This window comes from Bos grunniens, chromosome 18, assembly GCF_055505025.1.
Source record: "Bos grunniens cultivar Pamir isolate PY7600 chromosome 18, Bosgru_T2T1.0, whole genome shotgun sequence".
Classification (NCBI taxonomy): Eukaryota; Metazoa; Chordata; class Mammalia; order Artiodactyla; family Bovidae; genus Bos; species Bos grunniens.
Window position 1 is genome coordinate 22396188 of NC_141182.1, and position 20720 is coordinate 22416907.

General features: G+C 41.9%; 1 protein-coding gene across 13 annotated transcripts in view; it reads left to right on the plus strand.

Moving 5' to 3' along the window:
- The window catches only part of FTO (FTO alpha-ketoglutarate dependent dioxygenase), a 422958-nt gene that overhangs the window by 224346 nt on the left and 177892 nt on the right, over positions 1-20720 (plus strand). For all 13 annotated transcript variants that reach the window (XM_086350693.1, XM_086350688.1, XM_086350689.1 and 10 more), the window contains one exon: positions 12998-13122. In XM_086350693.1, coding sequence (XP_086206819.1) covers positions 12998-13122 — 125 coding nt within the window. The remainder of the gene's footprint in view (positions 1-12997; positions 13123-20720) is intronic.

Genomic DNA, 20720 nt, shown 5'->3' on the forward strand with positions numbered 1-20720 from the left:
TTGAAATTGGAAAAACAGCAGCAGACTTTTTTTTTTTTTAATGAACTAAGAGAGATCACAAGCCATATTTGTTGAATGCCTCCTGTTTCCATGCATTTTCTTAGACACAGTTCTCTGATTTGTAAGAAGGATGGATTAAACCTAGGTTTTGGAGTTGAAGGCCTGTTGGAAGCTGTTACTCCAGATCAGAAAGGAACCAAAAGAAGGAAGGACTTACTTTCCATTATTAGTAAATGAGTAAATACTGTTATTCTCCTTTTAAATCTAAGAATGATTCCTATCTACAAACCTTATATGGTATAAATTCTGCATAGTGCAAGTTATGTTCATAATGTGCTTTCCTAAAGATGCCCTAGAATTAGGACATATTGAAAGTTACCAAATGTAAGAATATAACCATCAAGAATTAGGTGAATTACTCAGGGTTAGTTGAATGAATTCTGGATTGGGAGACTTTTTTCCCAAGAAAGATGTGAAACCTATGCCTAAAATTTAAGTCCTGTTAGAGCTTTAGAGTTTTGGTTTTTCTTTTCTCGTTCTCAGTCAGTCTCTCTCTCTCTCAACCTCTCTCTTTCTCTAGTTCTGGACATTTTACTTAATCTTTTATGCATAAAGTTTTGAGCCAGGAGAACCTAAAAACACTGCAGAATTCTTAGAGGTCATTAGAATGCTGTGGGTTGCCAGAGTTCAAAATAGTTTTCTCTGCTGCAATGGACAAAGTAAGACTTCTTCTTTTGGCTTATCAGGAGACTATGCATAGATTAGATGCTATCATAGCTTTGTGGTAAAACTATTTTTGGATACATCCATCCAAATGAACATTGCCCTAAGCAGTCGCCTAGGGATTGCAAAGGCTTCATTTTTTTCATGATACTTTTGTTTAAAAATAGGTGGTATAACTTTTTTTCTTAGATTTGTCTTTAGAAATAGTTTGAATCAGACCAAAGCTTGTTTCACACATTGTTCTTGGTCTTGAATAATACTCTGTCCACCTTCTTCACCAGACGTGCTCAGACATGTCATATGACTTCATTTGTTCCACAAGCCTCTATCAGGAGTCCACTTTCACAACTGGCGCCGAACTTGGCATCTTAGAGGATTTGAAAAGAAATAGGTATGGACCCTATCTGTTCTCGCAGAGCTCACACTCTGGAAGAGGAAAGCTCTAGTGCATAATTAATCACAGTGGAATATGAAGTGATTTATGAGATGCTCAAGGGCGGTCCGTAAGAAGGGGTGACACTCTACTTAGTTTGGTGGAAGGATGTGGTTCCTGGAGGACTTCACATAGGAGGTGTTATCTGAGATGTTTCTTGAAGAATTAGTAGTTACTGGTAAGTTATATAACCAGGTACAAGTAAATATATAATCTACAATAGGCATGTATTTTCAGGGAACTGCAATTAGTCTAATGTGGAATAGAAGAGAGACAGAGCTAAGACTTGAGACGTCAGCACTGCCTATATAAAAATGAGAGGGTTTTTCATTTTTTTTCTGATTAAGGAATCTGGGCTTTAAAAATTATTGTTTTGTACCTCTCAAATACAATAACTGAAGTCTGCATGAACCTGAAGTCTGTAAGCTGCTCTGGCTTAGGTGGAGTTTTGGAGGCGGAAATTTCTCATCTCCTTTGACTCTGACATACTCCTCTTGTAGGAGGTAAATTCATAGAAGGGGTGAGACTGACCCAGAGATGCTAGTTGGGACACCATTTCATGGCCCAGATGAGAGCTGTCCTGTACCAAGTCTAATGGCCGTGGGGAAGAAGTAAGTCTGAGTCCTGCTGAACAAAGAGGAACGATAGGTGTTGATGTTTAGGTGCAGGGAGGGCAGGAACACAAAGAGACAAGGCTAGGATGAGTCCTGGATGTCTGGTTTAGGTGACTGCATTGGGAGTGGTGTCATTCGTCATTCTAGGGAGGTAAAGGGAGAAGGGGACGACAGAGCATGAGATGGTTGATGGCATCACCTACTCGATGGACATGAGTTTGAGCAAGCTCCAGGAGTTGGTAATGGACAGGGAAGCCTGGTGTGCTGCAGTCCATGGGGTCACAAAGAGTCAGAGATGACTGAACTGAACTGAAAGGGAGAAGGAGCAGATTGATGGGGAACAGAAATTGCAGTTCACAAGTGGACGAGTTGAGGCTGAAGTATCATTTTGAGATGTATGTCGAAGGGGAATCAACCATCTAGTGGTTGATTCTATGGGACCAGAGTTTAGCAGAGAGGTCTGCTTGTAGGTAGAAGTCCATGGGAAGTGGTTGGTCTGCAGGGACCTGTAAAGCCATTGGAGGGGAAGGTTGCCCACAGAGAATGCAGGCAACAGAGAGAACAGGAGAACCAAGGACAGAACCCTGGGCTAAGCACAGGTGAGGGTCCCACAGTGAGGAGCCCCACTAGAAGACTAAGAAGAATAGGGCACATATTGGATAGTGGCCTCAGAGAGAGAGAGGCGTCTACTAATAATGCCATGTACAGTGAAATCAGAACTGATTCTAAAAATAAAGCCCACCGTCCAAGGATCAAGATTTTTCTCCTGTGAGGGATATGCAAAGGAGGGTGCCTCTGGCTTCTGAGAGAGGCTTCTGATGGCTGTGGCCATTCAATGGTTACTTGTTCTTCTTTGGAAAATTTTCAAGTTGTAGACACTTTAGGGGAATCCTCTTGCTAAAATAGCAGAGCCTAACACAAGGTGGATGAGGGCATTTAAGATGAAACTAAAGCTCATAATCATAATGGCACAAGACTGGGTAACTAGGCCTCGCGAGAATCCGTAGGGAGGCTCTGTGGTCATCTCCATCCTGCAGTGTAGGAGAGGCCATAGGGAGGAAGTGGCAGCTGGGATTTGTGTAGTCAGCTCTCTTCAGTTCAGTTCAGTTGCTCAGTCGTGTCTGACTCTTTGCGACCCCATGAATCGCAGCACGCCAGGCCTCCCTGTCCATCACCAACTCCCGGCGTTCACTCAGACTCACGTCCATCGAGTCAGTAATGCCATCCAGCCATCTCATCCTCTATTGTCCCCTTCTCCTCTTGCCCCCAATCCCTCCCAGCATCAGAGTCTTTTCCAATGAGTTAACTCTTCGCATGAGGTGGCCAAAGTACTGGAGTTTCAGCTTTTGCATCATTCCTTCCAAAGAAATCCCAGGGCTGATGTCCTTCAGAATGGACTGGTTGGATCTCCGTGCAGTCCAAGGGACTCTCAAGAGTCTTCTCCAACACCACAGTTCAAAAGCATCAATTCTTCAGCGCTCAGCCTTCTTCACAGTCCAACTCTCACATCCGTACATGACCACTGGAAAAACCATAGCCTTGACTAGACGGACCTTTGTTGGCAGAGTAATGTCTCTGCTTTTCAATATGCTATCTAGGTTGGTCATAACTTTCCTTCCAAGGAGTAAGCGTCTTTTAATTTCATGGCTGCAGTCACCATCTGCAGTGATTTTGGAGCCCCCCCCCCAAAAAAAAACTCTCAGTTTCCACTGTTTCCCCATCTATTTCCCATGAAGTGATGGAACCAGATGCCATGATCTTTGTTTTCTGAATGTTGAGTTTTAAGCCAACTTTTTCACTCTCGTCTTTCACCTTCATCAAGAGGCTTTTTAGTTCCTCTTCACTTTCTGCCATAAGGGTGGTGTCATCTGCATATCTGAGGTTATTGACATTTCTCTCGGCAATCTTGATGCCAGCTTGTGCTTCTTCCAGCCCAGCATTTCTCATGATGTACACTGCATATAAGTTAAATAAGCAAGGTGACAATATACAGACTTGACGTACTCCTTTTTCCTATTTGGAACGAGTCTGTTGTTCCATGTCCAGTTCTAACTGTTGCTTCCTGACCTGCATATAGGTTTCTCAAGAGGCAGCTCAGGTGGTCTGGTATTCCCATCTCTTTCAGAATTTTCCACAGTTTATTGTGATCCACACAGTCAAAGGCTTTGGTATAGTCAATAAAGCAGAAATAGATGTTTTTCTGGAACTCTGTTGCTCTTTTGATAATCCAGCTGATGTTGGCAATTTCATCTCTGGTTCCTCTGCCTTTTCTAAAACCAGCTTGAACAACTGGAGGTTCACGGTTCACGTATTGCTGAAGCCTGGCTTGGAGAATTTTGAGCATTACTTTACTAGCGTGTGAGATAAGTGCAATTGTGCAGTAGTTTGAGCATTCTTCGGGATTGCCTTTCTTTGGGATTGGAATGAAAACTGACCTTTTCTAGTCCTGTGGCCACTGCTGAGTTTTCCAAATTTGCTGGCATATTGCGTGCAGCACTTTCACTGCATCATCTTTTGGGATTTGCAATAGCTCAACTGGAATTCCATCACCTCCACTAGCTTTGTTCATAGTGATGTTTTCTAAGGCCCACTTGACTTCACATTCCAGGATGTCTGGCTCTAGGTGAGTGATCACATTGGTCGTGAAGATCTTTTTTGTACAGTTCTTCTGTGTATTCTTGCCACCTCTTCTTAATATCTTCTGCTTCTGTTAGGTCCAAAGCATTTCTGTCCTTTATTGAGCCCATCTTTGCATGAAATGTTCCCTTGGTGTCTCTAATTTTCTTGAAGAGATCTCTAGTCTTTCCCATTCTGTTGTTTCTTACATGGATATTAAAGGGAAAGAGGTGATGGGATGAACTGGGAGACTGAGATTGACATATACTGGAGTGGGTTGCCACGCCCACCTCTAGGGAATCTTCCCAATCCAAGGATCAAACCCAGCCCTCTTAAGTCTCCTGCATTGGCAGGCGGCTTCTTTACCACTAGCGCCACCTGGGAAGCCCATATATACACTTTTGTTGTTCTTCAGTCACTAAGTTGTGTCCAACTCTTTGTGACCCCACGGACTGCAGCACGCTAGGCTTCCCTGTCCATCATCTCCCCGAGTTTGCTCGAACACATGTCCATTGAGTCGGTGATGCCATCAGCCGTCTCGTCGTCTGTCATCCCCTTCTCCTCCTGCCCTCAATCTTTCCCAGCGTCAGGATCTCTTCCAGTGAGTCAGTTCTTTGCATCAGGTAGCCACAGTATTGGAGCTTCAGCTTCAACATCAGTCCTTCCAATGAATATTCAGAATATTCCGTACTATAAAATAGATCACTAGTGAGAACCCACGGTATAGCACACTGGACGTAGTTCACTCTGTAGCACAGGGAACTCTACTCAGCGCTCTGTGGTGGCCTAAATGGGAAGGAAACCCTTGTGGAGCCAACACTATTATAAGGATTAAAATACCACAATTTTTATAAAAAGAATGCCCTTTGACACTCTGAGATTTCCTTTTGTGAAAGAACTTCTTTTCACTCTAAATTTTATGAAATACTCTATTTTAGGGTCTGAATGCTCAATCTAAGTTCAGCCAGCTTTTTCCAATATCTTAAAAAAAAATTTGTAACAGAATTTGTTTTGTAACCCAGATACATTTTTTCTGTATTTTTTACTAACTGCTTCTCTTTTAAATATATTTATATGTAAACATGTTATCTACATTCTTTCTTGTCCTAAAAATGTGATAAAAGTGAACTTTTATAATTAAATTTTGTAAAAGTTACATATGATAAAATTGACTTTTTTGGATATACAGTTCTGTGAGTTTTAACATATGTCTAAACTCCTATAGCTACCACCATTTTCAGGATGCAGACTAGTTTTATCATTCTTAAAATTCCTTCACTGATTTGATCTCTGTCCCTATAATTTGCTTTTTCCAAATGTCCAGTAAATGGAATCAGGCTGTGTTTTTTATCTCTGGAGCGTCACCTCTCTCACTCAGCATAATGATGTTGAGATTCATTCGAGTGGGCTGCATGTATCAATTACCCATCACTTTTGTTTGCTGAGGAGTATTCCATTGTATCACGGTGTGTTTATCCACTTGCCCTTTAAGGAAGGACATTTAGGTTATTTACAGTTTTGGGCAATTATGAATAAAGCTGCTATCAACATCTATATATGTGTTTCTGTGGGAATGTAAGTGTTTATTTCTTTAGGTAAAGCCCTAGAAATGGGATTGCTGGTGATAATATTAAGTGTGTGTGTAACTTTATAAAAAACTGCCAAACTCTCTACTAGAATGACAGTCTTTTGCATTCCTACCAGCAAACAGATGTATAAACTTTTGAACACTTAAATGCTGTTTTAAACACCGTTGGCTTGAGGTTGGCAAATTGTGTCTCACAGTTCCTTAGACTTTTGAAGAGATACCCCACGACAAGGGGAGAACCTCCAGTCCTCCATACCTTCAAAGCTTCAAACTGTTTTATATATTGAGTTTCATAGAAGAATACCTTTAGGGAGAAAAGCGATTTATCTGTGAAGTATGGAAAAACCATTGCAGTAGGGCAGGCAACCCATTCTAGTATTCTTGCCTGGATAATCCCATGGACAGAGGAGGCCGGCGGGTTAGTCCGTAGTGTCGCAAAAAGTTGGACACTCTGGAGCAAAACGGCTTGGTGCAGCATGGCAGTTCATCCCGAGCAGGGGTGCAGACCTGGGATGATGCTAGGTGGTATTCCAGGACTCTACACATACGGAGAGTCACTCAGAAAAGGTGATTACATCTTCAGCTCCTTTTCTATTTCTGTGACTGTGTCCAGGAGGTCTTCATTTAGACTCATATGTCTCTACGTTCTCCCATACACGTTCATGTCCTCTTTTACAAAGAAGAAGCCAGCTTCAGCCTCAGAACCTGCAGCAAGCAACAATAATATCCGTCTGGAAGGAGAGGAGATTACAAGGAGATCAAACCAGTCAATCCTAAAGGAAATCAGTCCTGAATATTCATTGGAAAGACTGATGCTGAAACTGAAGCTCCAGTACTTTGGCCACCTGATGCGAAGAACTGACTCATTGGAAAAGACCCTGACACTGGGAAAGATCGAAGGCAGGAGGAGAAGCAGACGACAGAGAATAAGATGGTTGGATGGCATCACCAACTTGATGGACATGAGTTTGAGCCAGCTCTGGGAGATGGTGATGGACAGGGAAGCCTGGCATGGTGCAGTTCATGGGTTTACAGAGTCGGACACGACTGAGGACTGAACTGAACTGAGAATGAGAGGAACATTTAACTTTGTTTTTAATATATTATTTTTCTGGTTATCTTCTCATTTATGACAAGTAGCACTGGTCTTCCATTTTTCTTTTGAAGAGAATTCATTTTATATTTTAAAATATAAGTCGATTGAAAGAAAAATATTAGGTATTAATACAAGATCTCCGGGAGGAGGAAATGGCAACCCACTCCAGTATTCTTGCCTGGAAAATCCCATAGACAGAGGAGCCTGGCGGGCTGCAGTCCATAGGGTCATAAAGAGTCAGACACAGCTGAAGCGACTGAACACAGACATTAATACTTTATACACAAATAATGGGTATTCTATTATAATATGTACCTGAGGACATGGTCGTAAACTGTATGACTTTCTGAGGTCAGGATGCAGGGACACGTGTGCACCTGGGGCTGATTCATGTCGCTGTATGGCAAAAACCACCACAGTAAAGTAATTATCCTCAAATTAAAATAAATTAATCAATTAAAAAAAAAAGAATTATGAGATGAACTAGAATGACTAAAGTTTGGGAAACTCAGAACGAGGAGAACTAGTTGTTTAAACAGACCAGGAAGTGAGTCCTTTTGTGAAGTGACAAGAGCTCCGTGGTGGAGCACGTGACTCTCTCAGCTTCTATGAGTTTTATCAACTCATGAAGTAGTAATAATAATAATAATGTGTGTGTGTGTGTTAGTTGCTCAGTCGTGTCTGACTCTTTGCGACCCCAGGGACTATATAGCTCGTCGGGCTCCTCTGTCCATGGGGTCCTTCGGGCAAGAATACTGGAGTGGGTTGCCATTCCCTTCTCCAGGGGATCTTCCCGACCCAGGGATTGAATCCGGGTCTCTCCGATTGAAGGCAGACTCTATAATAGTAATTTCTTAAAAGAAGACAGTCTTCCGTTGCTCTTTGTTTTTGCAATGCTTGTTTTTCCAGTTCCTACTTTTATTACCAGTTTGACGAGCATTTATCAAAAGTCATTAGGGGAGCAGTGGGGATACAGTCGAAACTAAATAGGATCCTCTGCCCCCATGAATTCAGCTTTCTTCAACCCTTCCTCTTCAGGATTCATGGTAAACTAGGGCTTCTGGATAAAACGTAAACGATATGAAAGGCCAAGAAGAGACAAACGACTTGTTTGAAAAAGTCAAATAGAGAAATAATTTTATTTTCATCATGTCTTTGGAGCCACCTAGATGTGTGTTTTATTTTCCATGTGAAGCACTTTTTGGTAAAATAATGTGTACCAACAGGCATGGTGATAAACTGCATGACTTCCTGAGGTCCCTTCTGGCTTTCAGTGTTTGACGGGGGGTATCACAGACAAGGAGCAATGCTGTTGTTAGAGTCCCCATTGATGCCAAGACCTCTCTGAAATGAGACATTGTTTACACTATAGGCCACAAATTAGCAGCTGCCTGAGTTCCGTTTAGCCATTGTTTCTTGTTTAGCCCACATGGTATTTAAAAAAAATTGGGGGGCCAGAAGGGCAATATAGGAATGGGGGGGTGGGAGGTACAAACCCCTGGGTATAAGATAAGCTCAAGGATGTATTGTATAATGCAGGGAATATAGCCAATATTTTGTAATAAATGTAAATGGAAAGTAACCTTTAAAAATTGTATTAAATGCAAATAAAACTACAATGGGGTATTACCTCATACCAGTCAGAATGGCCAATATCAGAAAGTCTACAAATAATAAATCCTGGAAAGGTTGCAGAGAAAAAGGAATCCTCCTGCACTGTTGGTGGGACTGTAAGTTCGTGCAGTGACTATGGAGAACTGTATGTTTAGTCGCTCAGTCACGTCTGGCTCTTTGCGACCCCATGGACTGTAGCCCACCAGGCTCCTCGGTCCATGGGATTTTCCCGGCAAGAACACTGGAGTGGGTTGCCATTGCCTTCTCCAGGGGATCTTCCTGACCCAGGGATCAAACGCCCACCTCATGCACTGGCAGGCAGATTCTTTATTGCTGAGCCACCAAGGAAGCCCATGGAGAATAGTATGTAGATTCCTTAAAAAGAAAAAGCAAAATAAAACTGAAAATAAAGCTACCATATGATCCTGTGGTCCCACTCCTGGGCATATATCTGGGGAAAAACTTAATTCAAGAAGATACATGCACCCCAGTGTTCATAGGGGCACTGTTTACAACAGCCTAAGACATGGGAGCAACCTCAGTGTCCATCACCTGAGGAATAGATAAAGAAGATGTGATGTATGTACAATGGAATATTACTCAGCCAGAGAATGAAATGGTGCCATTTGCAGCAACATGAATGGACCTAGAGATTGTCATACTAAGTCAGTCAGATGAAGGCAGATATCATGGGATATCTCTTACATGTGGAATCTAAACTATGACACAAATGAACACATTTATGAAATAGAAACAGGCTCACAGACATGGAAAACAAACTTACGGTTACCAAAGGAGAAGGGGGATGAGGATGGGTAAGTGAGGAATTTGGGATTAAAATTTACCCACTACTGTAACATAGGTAACCAACAAGGACCTATTGTATAACACTGGGAACTGTACTCAATATCTTGTAATAACCTATAGAAGAGAATGTTAAAATACATATATAACTGATTCACTTTGCTGTACACCTAAAACTAACACAACATTGTAAGTCAACTATGTTTCAATAAAAATTGAAAAAAAAATCAAATTTGTATAAAATTAAAAACTAAAAAATAATTAGTTTCTGACATTTTAAAATTAGGAATTTTCACGTTAAAAAAAGAACAGAGTTCTTGTTTATTTTGAAAATTCATGAATCTGGCCCCACCAAAACAGCTTTTCTGAATGGCAGAGTTGCCTGGGGCTGAGGCTGAGTAGCGACTGTCTTTTTAGACAGAGCACATGCTCTCTTCAGGAACCTTGCTTAACTTACTCTTGTTACCTTTCTGGTCCTAGTCAGTATTTGAATTTACAACCCCTGCTTTAGACACTGGGAGCCTGGGTGTCATGCTTTAGAATCACCTAGAGAAACCCACAGAGAAGGCAACGGCACCCCACTCCAGTGTTCTTGCCTGGAGAATCCCAGGCACGGGGGAGCCTGGTGGGCTGCCGTCTGTGGGGTCGCACAGAGTCAGACACGACTGAAGCGACTTAGCAGCAGCAGCAGCAGTAGCAGCAGAGAAACCCAGCATTCCTCCCGGTGCTGGGGGGCCACAAGTATTGTCCTAGGAGCTCGTGTGTGCTTGGTCGCTCAGTCGTGTCCAACTCTTTGCGACCCTGTGGAGTATAGCCCACCAGGCCCCTCTGTCCATGGGGATTCTCCAGGCAAGAACACTGGCGTGGGTTGCTATGCCCTCCTCCAGAGGATCTTCGCAACCCAGGGATCAAACCCAGGTCTCCTGCATTGTGGGCGGATTCTTTACCGTCTGAGCCACGAGGGAAGCCCTAGAAGCTTCGTATGCATTTGGTTATATCACCAGTAGAGTAGCTGTCATTCTGGGTCCAGGAGGCAGAGATAGGGTCCTTTTCCTGACTAATGCTTGGCAGAGTATTGTGGATCCTTTCCAGTGGACATACTGTTTCCTGTCTGATCTGTAAGGTCTGCACTTTGATTTATTTTTTCTGGTGCACCACACAGCATGCAGGATCTTAGTTCCCCGACCAGGGATTGAACCCATGCCCACCACACTGGAAGTGCACATTCTGAACCACTGGAGCAGCCAGCGAAGTCTCTCCTGTCTTACCTGTTTGTATCAGTTAGGACGTTTGATTGTAAGCAACAGAAAATGATTCTGGTGAATTTGAACAAAGTGGGACTTTATTGAAAGGATGTTGGATAACTAAAGTTGTCCAAGGAAACTCTAGAGTTTGAGAGAACAAACTTATGGACACGGGGTGGGCAGGGAATAGAGGGTGGGATGAATGGAGAGCGTAGCATGGAAACGTATACACCACTATATATAAAATGGCCAATGGGAATTTGCTGAATGACTCAGGGAACTCAAACCAGGGCTCTGTAACAACCTAGAGGGGTGGGATGGGGAGGGTGGTGGGGGGGAGGTTCAAGAGGGAGGGGACATATGTATACCTATGGCTGATTCTTGTTGATATTTGGTAGAAACCAATAAAATATTGTAAAGCAATTCTCCGTCAATTAAGAAGAAATACATTTGATTATGTATATGAAAAAAAGAGACTCAAATTTCAGGAAGCCGGGAATACTTTGAGGACCATGGGTGGTAGGAACTGTGGGAATATAGATAAATTGCTACTACATTCCGCAACGCCCCCCCCCCCCCCCCGCCAACTTTCTTTGTCATCTCAAGTGTCTAAAGTCCTGGAAAAGAAAATTAGGCCAGCCTGGCCCACATCCTTGGTGGGGGAGAGCAGAATGCTTTGGGTGACAGTCCCTCTAAGATGACATGCAATAAAAGACTTCGCCCACAAGGAGATCTAGATGCTGTCACAGGAAAGGGGACTGGGTATGGACGGAGGGCATCGAAAACTGCAAGTGTTTGTCACACCTCTTCTCACGGTTGTCTTGAAGATATTAAGCATACAGTGTAAAATGTTATAGAGGAGTAAGCAAGTGGTATTTCAAGATCCGTGAGAATCAGATGTTGAGTGTGCTCTTCATGTCAGCGAAGGTGTGGGCATCAGTTACATAAGGAATTGCTGTTTACTCACTAAGTCGTGGCTGACTCTCTTGCGATCCCATGGATGGTAGCCTGCCAGTCTCCTCTCTGTCCATGGGATTTCTCAGGCAAGAATACGGGAGTGGGTTGCCATTTCCTACTCCAAAGTAAGGAATACACTGACTGATTAGAACAGAGAAAGTGGCAGAATTGCTTTGGTTATAACATCTCCAAAGAAGCCCCCCACCCCACCAGCCTTTCATGAAGAACAACATTTATAAATCCTAGAGATTTCTACCCCAATTGTTAATATGTGAAGGTAAATTTTCATTTGAAAAAGAGTTCTGTGATTAGAACTTGAAAGGTGTTTTGCTCACTCAGATTTCAAGTACCAGTAGAATACTTTCCATTGTTTTCTTAATTGTTTTTCTAGTGTCACAGACATTTGCATGTTTAAAATAAGACCCTACAGAGGTGAGTTGTAAAGTTGAAATGACAATGTCAAATTTGAGTTTCGATGTAACGTTACTTATTAGAGTGACCCAGGTGTGATGCGCTTGCTTTTCAACTACTTAAAAAAGCAGCATCTAAATTTCGAGTGTTTTTGTACTCACCTGTGAGCCTAATTTTTTTTTTTAAAGACCATAGCCATAACCATGGAGTAGCAGATTCTTCCCCAAATCATGTGTCTACCGTGCTTATGAATCCCTGTATCTACTATTTGAAGTATGCGGTGGATTTTCAAACCTGGAAAGATATTCATAGAGATATACTCTTCTTTGATTCTTGTGCTCTTAGTGTTCCTTTCTTTGTAAGCTCTTGATTTGCAGCAAGCAAGGAAAATGGAGTGAACCAAAAAAAAAAAAAGAAAAAATTCCTGGCATGGCTGGAAATAGAAATTAATGATTCAAATAAGAAAGGCAGTGCAGTAAGCCTCAGCTGGTTGGCAGGAAACAGAGAGGGAAAGTCAGAGACTGCTCTTTTTTAAGAGGCCAGACACACAACACACAGTGAAGTGTACGTGAAAATAATTTCTAATAGTAGCTCGTGGTCGGCAGTTGCCAGGGAAAAAAATCATTGGTGCACCGAGAAAATTAGAGTGAGAATGCACAGCGTCTTGATGTGTTACTTAAGGCAATGGAGCTTTGGAGTTTACCTTATGTGCCATGTACATTGATTAAGTACAAAATATATGCTGGCCATTTTTGACCATCATTTACTGTATTGATTTGTTAGCAGGGGAACTGTAATAAAAAAGCCATTGATTTACTGTCCTTATTTGCTTATGGGCTTTTTTTCATTATTAATTTTTCACTTTCACTTTCTCTTTTTGGGGATTGTTTCTTCTAGACAAGCGCTGTGCTTCGCGAAGTTAGAAGAGAGGGGGTCCCCATGGAACAAAAGAATGAGATGTTGACATCCATCCTCGCCTCGATCACCACTCGCCAGAACCTGAGGAGAGAATGGCATGCCAGGTTTGTTCTGTTACGAAATGGGATTTGTTGTCCCTGGAAAATGAGGGCTTTCTTTGGGGAAGCCCTTCCTGACGGCTGGCCTCATCCCTCTCAGTGTGGAGGGGCCATGAAAAAAAAGAAGCAAGTGACAGATGCTTTCAGCCAAAGTTTTCTTTCCTGCACATGGTACCTGTGTTAATTGCAGTGATCCATGATGTCATCTGTATGCATATATGATTTATCCTCGAGTGTAGCATTTAGCATAAATGTTTACATCTTGAGCATAACGTAATCTAAGTACCTGATGCTGAAGAACCCTTTTAATCAACCGTCTAAAAGTCAACACTGCTGTTTAGCTGGGGCAGGTGTCTAGGAAATTCACAGTGTTCTTACATCACGTGGGAGGCAGCTTGCTTGCACTCGGTCTATGCAGCAGCCCCGTTTTCAGAACTGACCAAAGAGAAATGACTTTGGCTTCAGCCTCATTTCTGTGCACATGGACTTAGCTGTGGTTAGACAGCTGTGGCTGGTAAAAAGTGTCTGTAGATCATCAGTTTTTACAGAATGGATTCTTGCATGCTAAGTACCATGTTATCCTGCTTTTCTTTGAAAAATGCTTTGCTGGTAGAAGCCTTGAACCAGTTCCTTCAAATGTTAAAATTATCCTTTAGATGTGTAATTCGTGTTGTTGAATTACCATCAGTCTCTGAGCAAGAGGAGAGGAATCAGAAAAATTATGCTGGATTCTGCGTCCGAGTCTTATTCGATGCTTAAAAATTCTGTGTGCCTGGGAGTGAAGAACATTTATTGATAGCCATAATATTCTCCAAATGAGTTCATGCAACAGAATTTATAATAATTAATGGCTTTACTAGTAACAATTATCATAAAAATAGATTTGCTTGAACAAGGCTGAAGATGAGCATTTTCCAAAAAAGGAGACAGTGAAGAGTAGGAACTATCCATTATGTTTCGGTATCAGAAAGCTGCTTTTTCACATATGCATATTGTTTCTGAATTTAGAAACAATAAACCATGAAATCATGGTTTGAAACCATGGTTTTGAAACCATGATTGAAACCATGATTTTAAAAATTCCTAGTCACTTTTCCCCCTTACCACCTTTTTGTAGTGTGGTTAGGGAGCATGACAGTTTGAACTATAGTCATGAAATGATTTTCAACTGAAGTTTCAATAATTAATTAAAAATGTTTCTTTCTATTACAATTTAAATATGTATATTCACTAAAGTATGCATATTTTATGAAATAGTGGAATATCCTTGGGGGGACATCTAAGAGATTGCTCTCTCTCTTTGACCTTTTATATCTTTTCCCCTGGTGATTTTTTTTTTTTGGGTGTGCTGTGAGGGTTGTGGGATCCTAGTTCCCAGACCAGGGATGAAACCTGGGCCCTCAGCAGTGAAAGCCTGGAGTCTTAAGCATTTCACTGCCAGGGAATTCCCCTGGTGATTCTTATTAAATACAAAAGGAAAGAACTTCCCTGGTGGGCTAGTGGTTAAGACTTTGCATTCCAGTTGAAGGTGTATGGGTTCGACCCCTGGTCAGGAAGCTAAGATCCCACATGTCTTGAGGCTAAAAAGTCAAAGCATAAAATAGAAGCCATATTGTAACAGATACAGTAAAGACTTTAAAATGGCCCACATTAAAAAAAAAATCTAAAAAATATATATTAAAAGAAGAAAGAAAGAGAGCGGAAGATAGAAGGAAGGATGGGTGGGAGGGAAGGGGAGAGAGAGAGAAAGAAAGAAGGAAAGAAAAGAAAGGAAACAATTCCCCTGTGAACCCTCTCCCATCCCCACAACCAGACAGCACAGCTAGAGAAAATGTTGAGAACGAGAACGGACTGCCTCTGTTGAGTGCATTCGGTTTGTTAACAATAATTTCCTAATACACCAAGTCATCAGACGGCGTGGCCAGAAGTGGCCTGTTTTTAAAAGGAGTCTGGTTGCTGCATTTCTGGCCCTTAACTGCTAACAATTTAATCAGGACTTGGAGCCAGGGCTGAAGTTGATGTAGTCTAGCATCTGAAACAAAACTTGTCGAGTTTCCTTTGTGGCAGGGGAGGAGACAAGAAAGAGCTTAGCTGCTGACACTCTGCAGACCTCCTTAAAACCAAACACCTGAAAGAAAATTTCAAGAGGGCAGTGTCTTGAGAGCTCAGAAGTGTCCGCAGAGTATTCAATAACCGTAATCCTCCCCCTGCCAACCCCCCTCCCCCACCCCTCTGCCAGCCCCATTTGAAGTTTCCCATCCCATTGATCTATCTAAAAGACTCGTCCATGCGGTCTGTATAAACAGACGGTTACCATCCACCTTTCTTTTCCTCATCAAAGCTTCCCCTGGCCGTCTGGAACCGGGCATCGCCTGGAGTGGCCATCAGGCGCGCAGTGGTGAAAGTTATAAAACACCCTCTCTGGCACCAACCCAGAGTGGCCTGGGTTTCAGAGGTGGGCCTGTTGTGTACTTCGGAATTACATGAGGAAGAATGTACTCTGACAGATAATAATTAGCGCTTGCCAAAGGCCAAGCGATGGCTTACAGTATTTTACTTTTCACCCGAGCTATCTGGGGATCCGTGAGATTTAGATAATAGAAATTTTTTCTTTTTTCCTCCGAAAGTTAAATACAGATGACTCTAATTACCTGATACTGCACCTTAGAGAATGCGTTAGAAAGAGTACGACTTGGAGAAATTTAGGTCACTGAGACTCCGCAGCTGGTGCTAGCTTTAGTGGAAGTCTTGTTGTAATAAAGGCTTCAGTAGGTTCGTTTATGTGAACGGTATTAGGGAGACTGTCTTCCCCGCAACTCGTAACTTGGTTTTCAAATATTTGTCTCTCTGCGAGGGCCAGGAGCCAAGCCATTGTTTGGGATGCCCTGAAGTCTCTTAAACTGAAAGCATATGTTCCCTGTAATTTGGCTTTTGGAGGAAAGTGTCAATTCTGCGTGACTCGGAGTAACTGAGTTTGTCACAGTGTCACACGACCCTGGGATTCTCGAGGCATATCTGAGTCCTGTGGGTTTCCTTCCCCAAGCCCGGTAATCCCATAAACAACCCTCTCCAAATAGGCTTATTAGGGCTGTCTATTCACTTCCCTGGAGTTGAAAGATCCCAAGTACATCGGGAGAAGCCGTGTGAATGCAGGGTAAGTGTTAACAGAAGTGGTACCGAATTTCTGAAGATTTGGCTTTGTTTATACAGTCCACTCCGCCTGATGGACAGCTTGTTATAGCTTTTAAAGAACTGGCCAAGCCCTCTGATCTGACCCCTTCTTGACCTCTGCAGCCCGAAGGTCAGTCTGCAGCTAATAAACTCGAAGGTTCTTAAGGTCTACTGTAGGAAAAGGCAGAAAAAGAGCAGCTGCAAGGGCTGGGTATCCCCGGGATCGGCTGCTCAGGGGTCACTCTCTGATAATGAAAATGATTACCAAATTATATGGAAGTTTAACCGCGGTAGTGAGTGAGAGGAGGGTGGAGCCCAGCGTATTAGGTTTGATAAATGAACTGTGAAGAGGCCCATCTGGCCCTCAACATCTTTTCTCCCCCTCTTTCCCTACCAAGGGGAAACATTTTAAAATAACAGCAGTACATATAGACTCAATGACCCATGCAAGGAGCTGGAATGGATTAAGATTTAATGGTGACAGTGGAAGAAATTATCATTTGAAAAGTGCACTAAAGAAAAGGTACAGTTCCATGTCCAGGCCCGAATTGTTTTTCTAAATAAGAAAAAAAAGAAAAAAATCAGTGCCTTTGTTGATTTTACTCAAATCCCTGACGTCTTGCCTAGATCACTGAAAAATCTGAGGGTGTGTTTGTTATGGAATAATTATTTGTAGTCAGCTTAAGGAAAGGAATGGGCTTCCTTTGCCTTGAACATGTCAGAATGTGAAGCAAATTATTTTTTTTTCCTGCTTGCATGCTTAGTTGAGAGAATGTAACTAAGTCAAGCTTTAGCAAAAATGCTTTACAAAAAAATTGCAATCCGTTTCAGCAACTGGCCACTGAATGTTGTACATTCTTTTTTTTTTTTGATACTAAATATTATTGTGACTCTCGCACACTGTTTTACTCCCATACTTGGCAGTTTTCCTATAAAAATAAGAAAGTGCCTAATTTTAGTTGAGTAGATATGTATATTCCTTTCTTTATCCCTTTTTCAAAGAAACGTCATAGCAATGCTGATTAGAGCCAACAATGGGTCAGTCTCAAGCTATATGTTCCTTTACTTGTGAATTGATAAGAGTAATCTGTCTAAGGGGTTTCCCGTATGGCTTAGCAAGTAAAGACTCCACCTTCAATCTGGGAGACACAGGAGATGCAAGTTCCATCCCCTGGGTCGGGAAGGTCCCCTGGAGGAGGAAATGGCAACCCACTCCAGTATGCTTACCTGAAAAGTCTTGCAGACAGAGGAGCCTGGTGGGCTACAGCCCATGGGGTCGCAAAGAGTCAGACGTGACTGAGCAACTAAGCAATCAATCTATCTAAAACTCTCTCCCAGCTTCCTCTGGGCACTGATTGTCCTGGTTTCTGACCAGCGACACTGGTGTTCGCAAACCTCTGTGCTCTTCTTCAGAGGAACATCCTACGCTTCTGCTTTCAGAAAGATGATTTTATTCAATGAGCATTTTAGAAAATACATTTTTCAAATTTATTCTTTGGCTGCTTTGGGTCTTAGTTACGACACAAGGGATCTTCCTTGCTTCAAGCCGGATTCTTTGTTGCAGTGCATGGACTCTGTAGTTGTGGCGTGGGCTCAGTACTTGGCTGTGTGCTGGCTTAGTTGCTCCGCAGCAAGTGGGATCTTAATTCCCCCACCAGGGATCGAACCCACATCCCCTGAAAGGTGGATTCTTAACCCCTGGACCACCAGGAAAATCCTGGGCATTTTTGTGTATTTTGTATGCCTATTCGATATAAAATACTGTGTGAGGTGCTGTGCATCAGATAAATTCTTAATGTGTGCTCAGCAGCCAATTTAAGTTTATCTGGGGATGAGAACTGAGCAAATTCCTAGAAAGAGGCTATGGAAAGCAGTGGAAAAGAAAGTAGTAAAGCTGTCATGACCACAAGAGTGGCCCTTTGCTCTAACCCTCCCTGGAAAGTATTTAATTGTAGATGTCTCTGAAATCTAACATTGCCATGCTGTTGAAAACTCCTTAATTGAACACTGTTGCCTACCTCATATAAGCCACACCCAGACAATGCTTATGTTTAAAATAGAAATAAAAATCTACTAAACATTACTCAAAGTTACCATATTTTTCATCTTAGGTTTTGACTTGACTGTGTATACCCACAGGGATGTACAATGAGCAGAAGTCTCACTGGGTTGGGTGAAGGATAACTCAGGGAGATGAAGTACATTTCCAGAATGAAGTGTGCTTTTTAACTTTAAAGCATTCTCCTTTAAATTTTTGCTCAGCAAGGTGCAAATATAAAAAATAAGATGCAAGCCAGGCCATTTGGGGGTTTTTTAAATTGAGATATAATTCATGTAACATAAAATGAATCATTTGAAAATATACAGTTAAGTGATTTTTTTTTTTAGAATATACACAAGATTGTACAACCATCACCATTATTCAATTTCGGAGCATTTCCATTACCCCCAAATGAAACCCTGAAACTGTGAACAACCACTCTCAAGTTTCCCAACCACTTTCTGTCTCATCTACTTTCTGTCTCTATAGATTTGCTGATTCTGAACATTTCATACGAACGGAATCATGCAATATGTGACCTTTTGTATTTGACTTCTTTCATTCAGCATAATGATTTCAAGGTTCATCCCCATTATATCAGTTCTTCGTTCCTTTTTATTGCCAAAAAATCTTGCATTGTATGCATAGACCATGTTGTGTTGATCTATTCATTGGTTGATGGACATCTGGGTTGTTTCCAACTTTTTGGCTCTTACAAATAGTGCTGCTGTGTACATTCATGTATAAGTTTTTGAGTGGCACGTTTTCAGCTCCTCCGAGTAGAAACCCAAGCCTGGAATGGGTGGGTCACATAACAACTCCGTGTTTAACTTCTTGAGGAGCTGCCAAGCTCTTTTCCTCAACTGCTCCACCATTTTACATTCCCACCAGTAGTACATAAAGGTTTCAATTTTTCTACAATCTTGCCAACCCTCGTTCTTGTCCTTTTTTTGGATTATATTATAGATATCCTAGTGTTATCGCCTTGTGGTTTTGATTTGCATTTCGCTGATGGCTAATAATTTGAGCATCTTTTCATGTGTTTATTTAAGACCTTTTTTTTTTTTAAATTAGGAGATTTTAAAACACGACAGACTTAAGGACTTACCTTTCAGTGGTAAAGAGGTCATGAGCCTGTTAAGGTGTATGGCCTGCAGGATGGACAGAGCTCCAAACGAAGCTGGCATGAGTGTGCCCAGTCCTTTATTTATTTGCGTGTGGCCCGTGTGTGTATTTATTTCTTTCTGATTCTCCCCTACATCACCCTTCTACCATTCTGCTAGATTTCTTCCATTATAGAATCTCTGAACATTGCACACTGAATGGGAATGTAGCCCAATCCAACAGAAAGTCTGTTCACCTAAGCTCCACCCACTTCTAGGCTCAAACAGGGCTTACTATATTTTCCTAGTAGACAATTTAAGTTGGGTCCAAGGAGCTTTAAAATGGTATTGAGTAAAGTTTTGTTTTTTTTTTTCTTTTTATAGCCAATATTTTTTGGTGATAGAAAAGAATGAAGAACTGATATATGCTACAGTGGGGATGAACCTTGAAATCATGATTTTTTTGTTTATGGCAGTTTCTTAGAAAAACTTTTAGAACTACTTCTTTCCAGTTAAAAGTAACTTTGTAGACCTAGTTGTCTTTTTTTTTTTTTTGATGTGCACCATTTTTAAAGCTTTTATAGACTTTGTTACAATATCGCTCTGTATTATGCTTTGGTTTTTTGGCCAAGAGGCATGTAAGATCTTAGGTCCCCTGCCAGGGATCGAACTCACACCCCCTGCACTGGAAAGCGAAGTCTTAGCCACTGGACACCAGGGAAGTCCCCTTAGATGTCTGTGTGTATGTGTCTTTCCCACATTGGGCTTTGGCTTCTCAAAAAACTACCAAGTTACCATCTTTTTCTGGACAAGTGAAGTACCCAGACATCTTATTATTGACCATCCTGTTACCTTCCACAGCCCAATCATCACCACTCACCTCCAGGATGGATCCACTTTGGACAGGCTCCAAAATCGAGTTGTTATAACCCAGATCTTGTAACGAGCAGCATTTACTTTCCTAAGCTAATCAGCTTCAGAACTCTGATATGGATGCAACGGGTAAAACATTTTGTGTGGATCGACTTTGGTTGTCAGGCTTGTACCGTTTTCCCCATGGTTATCTGATCTCTCCTTTTGTTTGCTGGCAGGCCCGAATTCTACTCAAGCCTGACAGGTTGCCCCTGTCCAATTTTGCAATTATAAGCTGTTATTTTCTGAGTGCTTACTATATACAGGTAATTGTGCTCTATGCTGTGGGAAATGGAGCAGACGCATTAAAAAGAAAGATGCATTAAAAAGAGGGAACAAAGGAAGTTCCTCCTTCATAATTTTGAGGAGGACTGAGC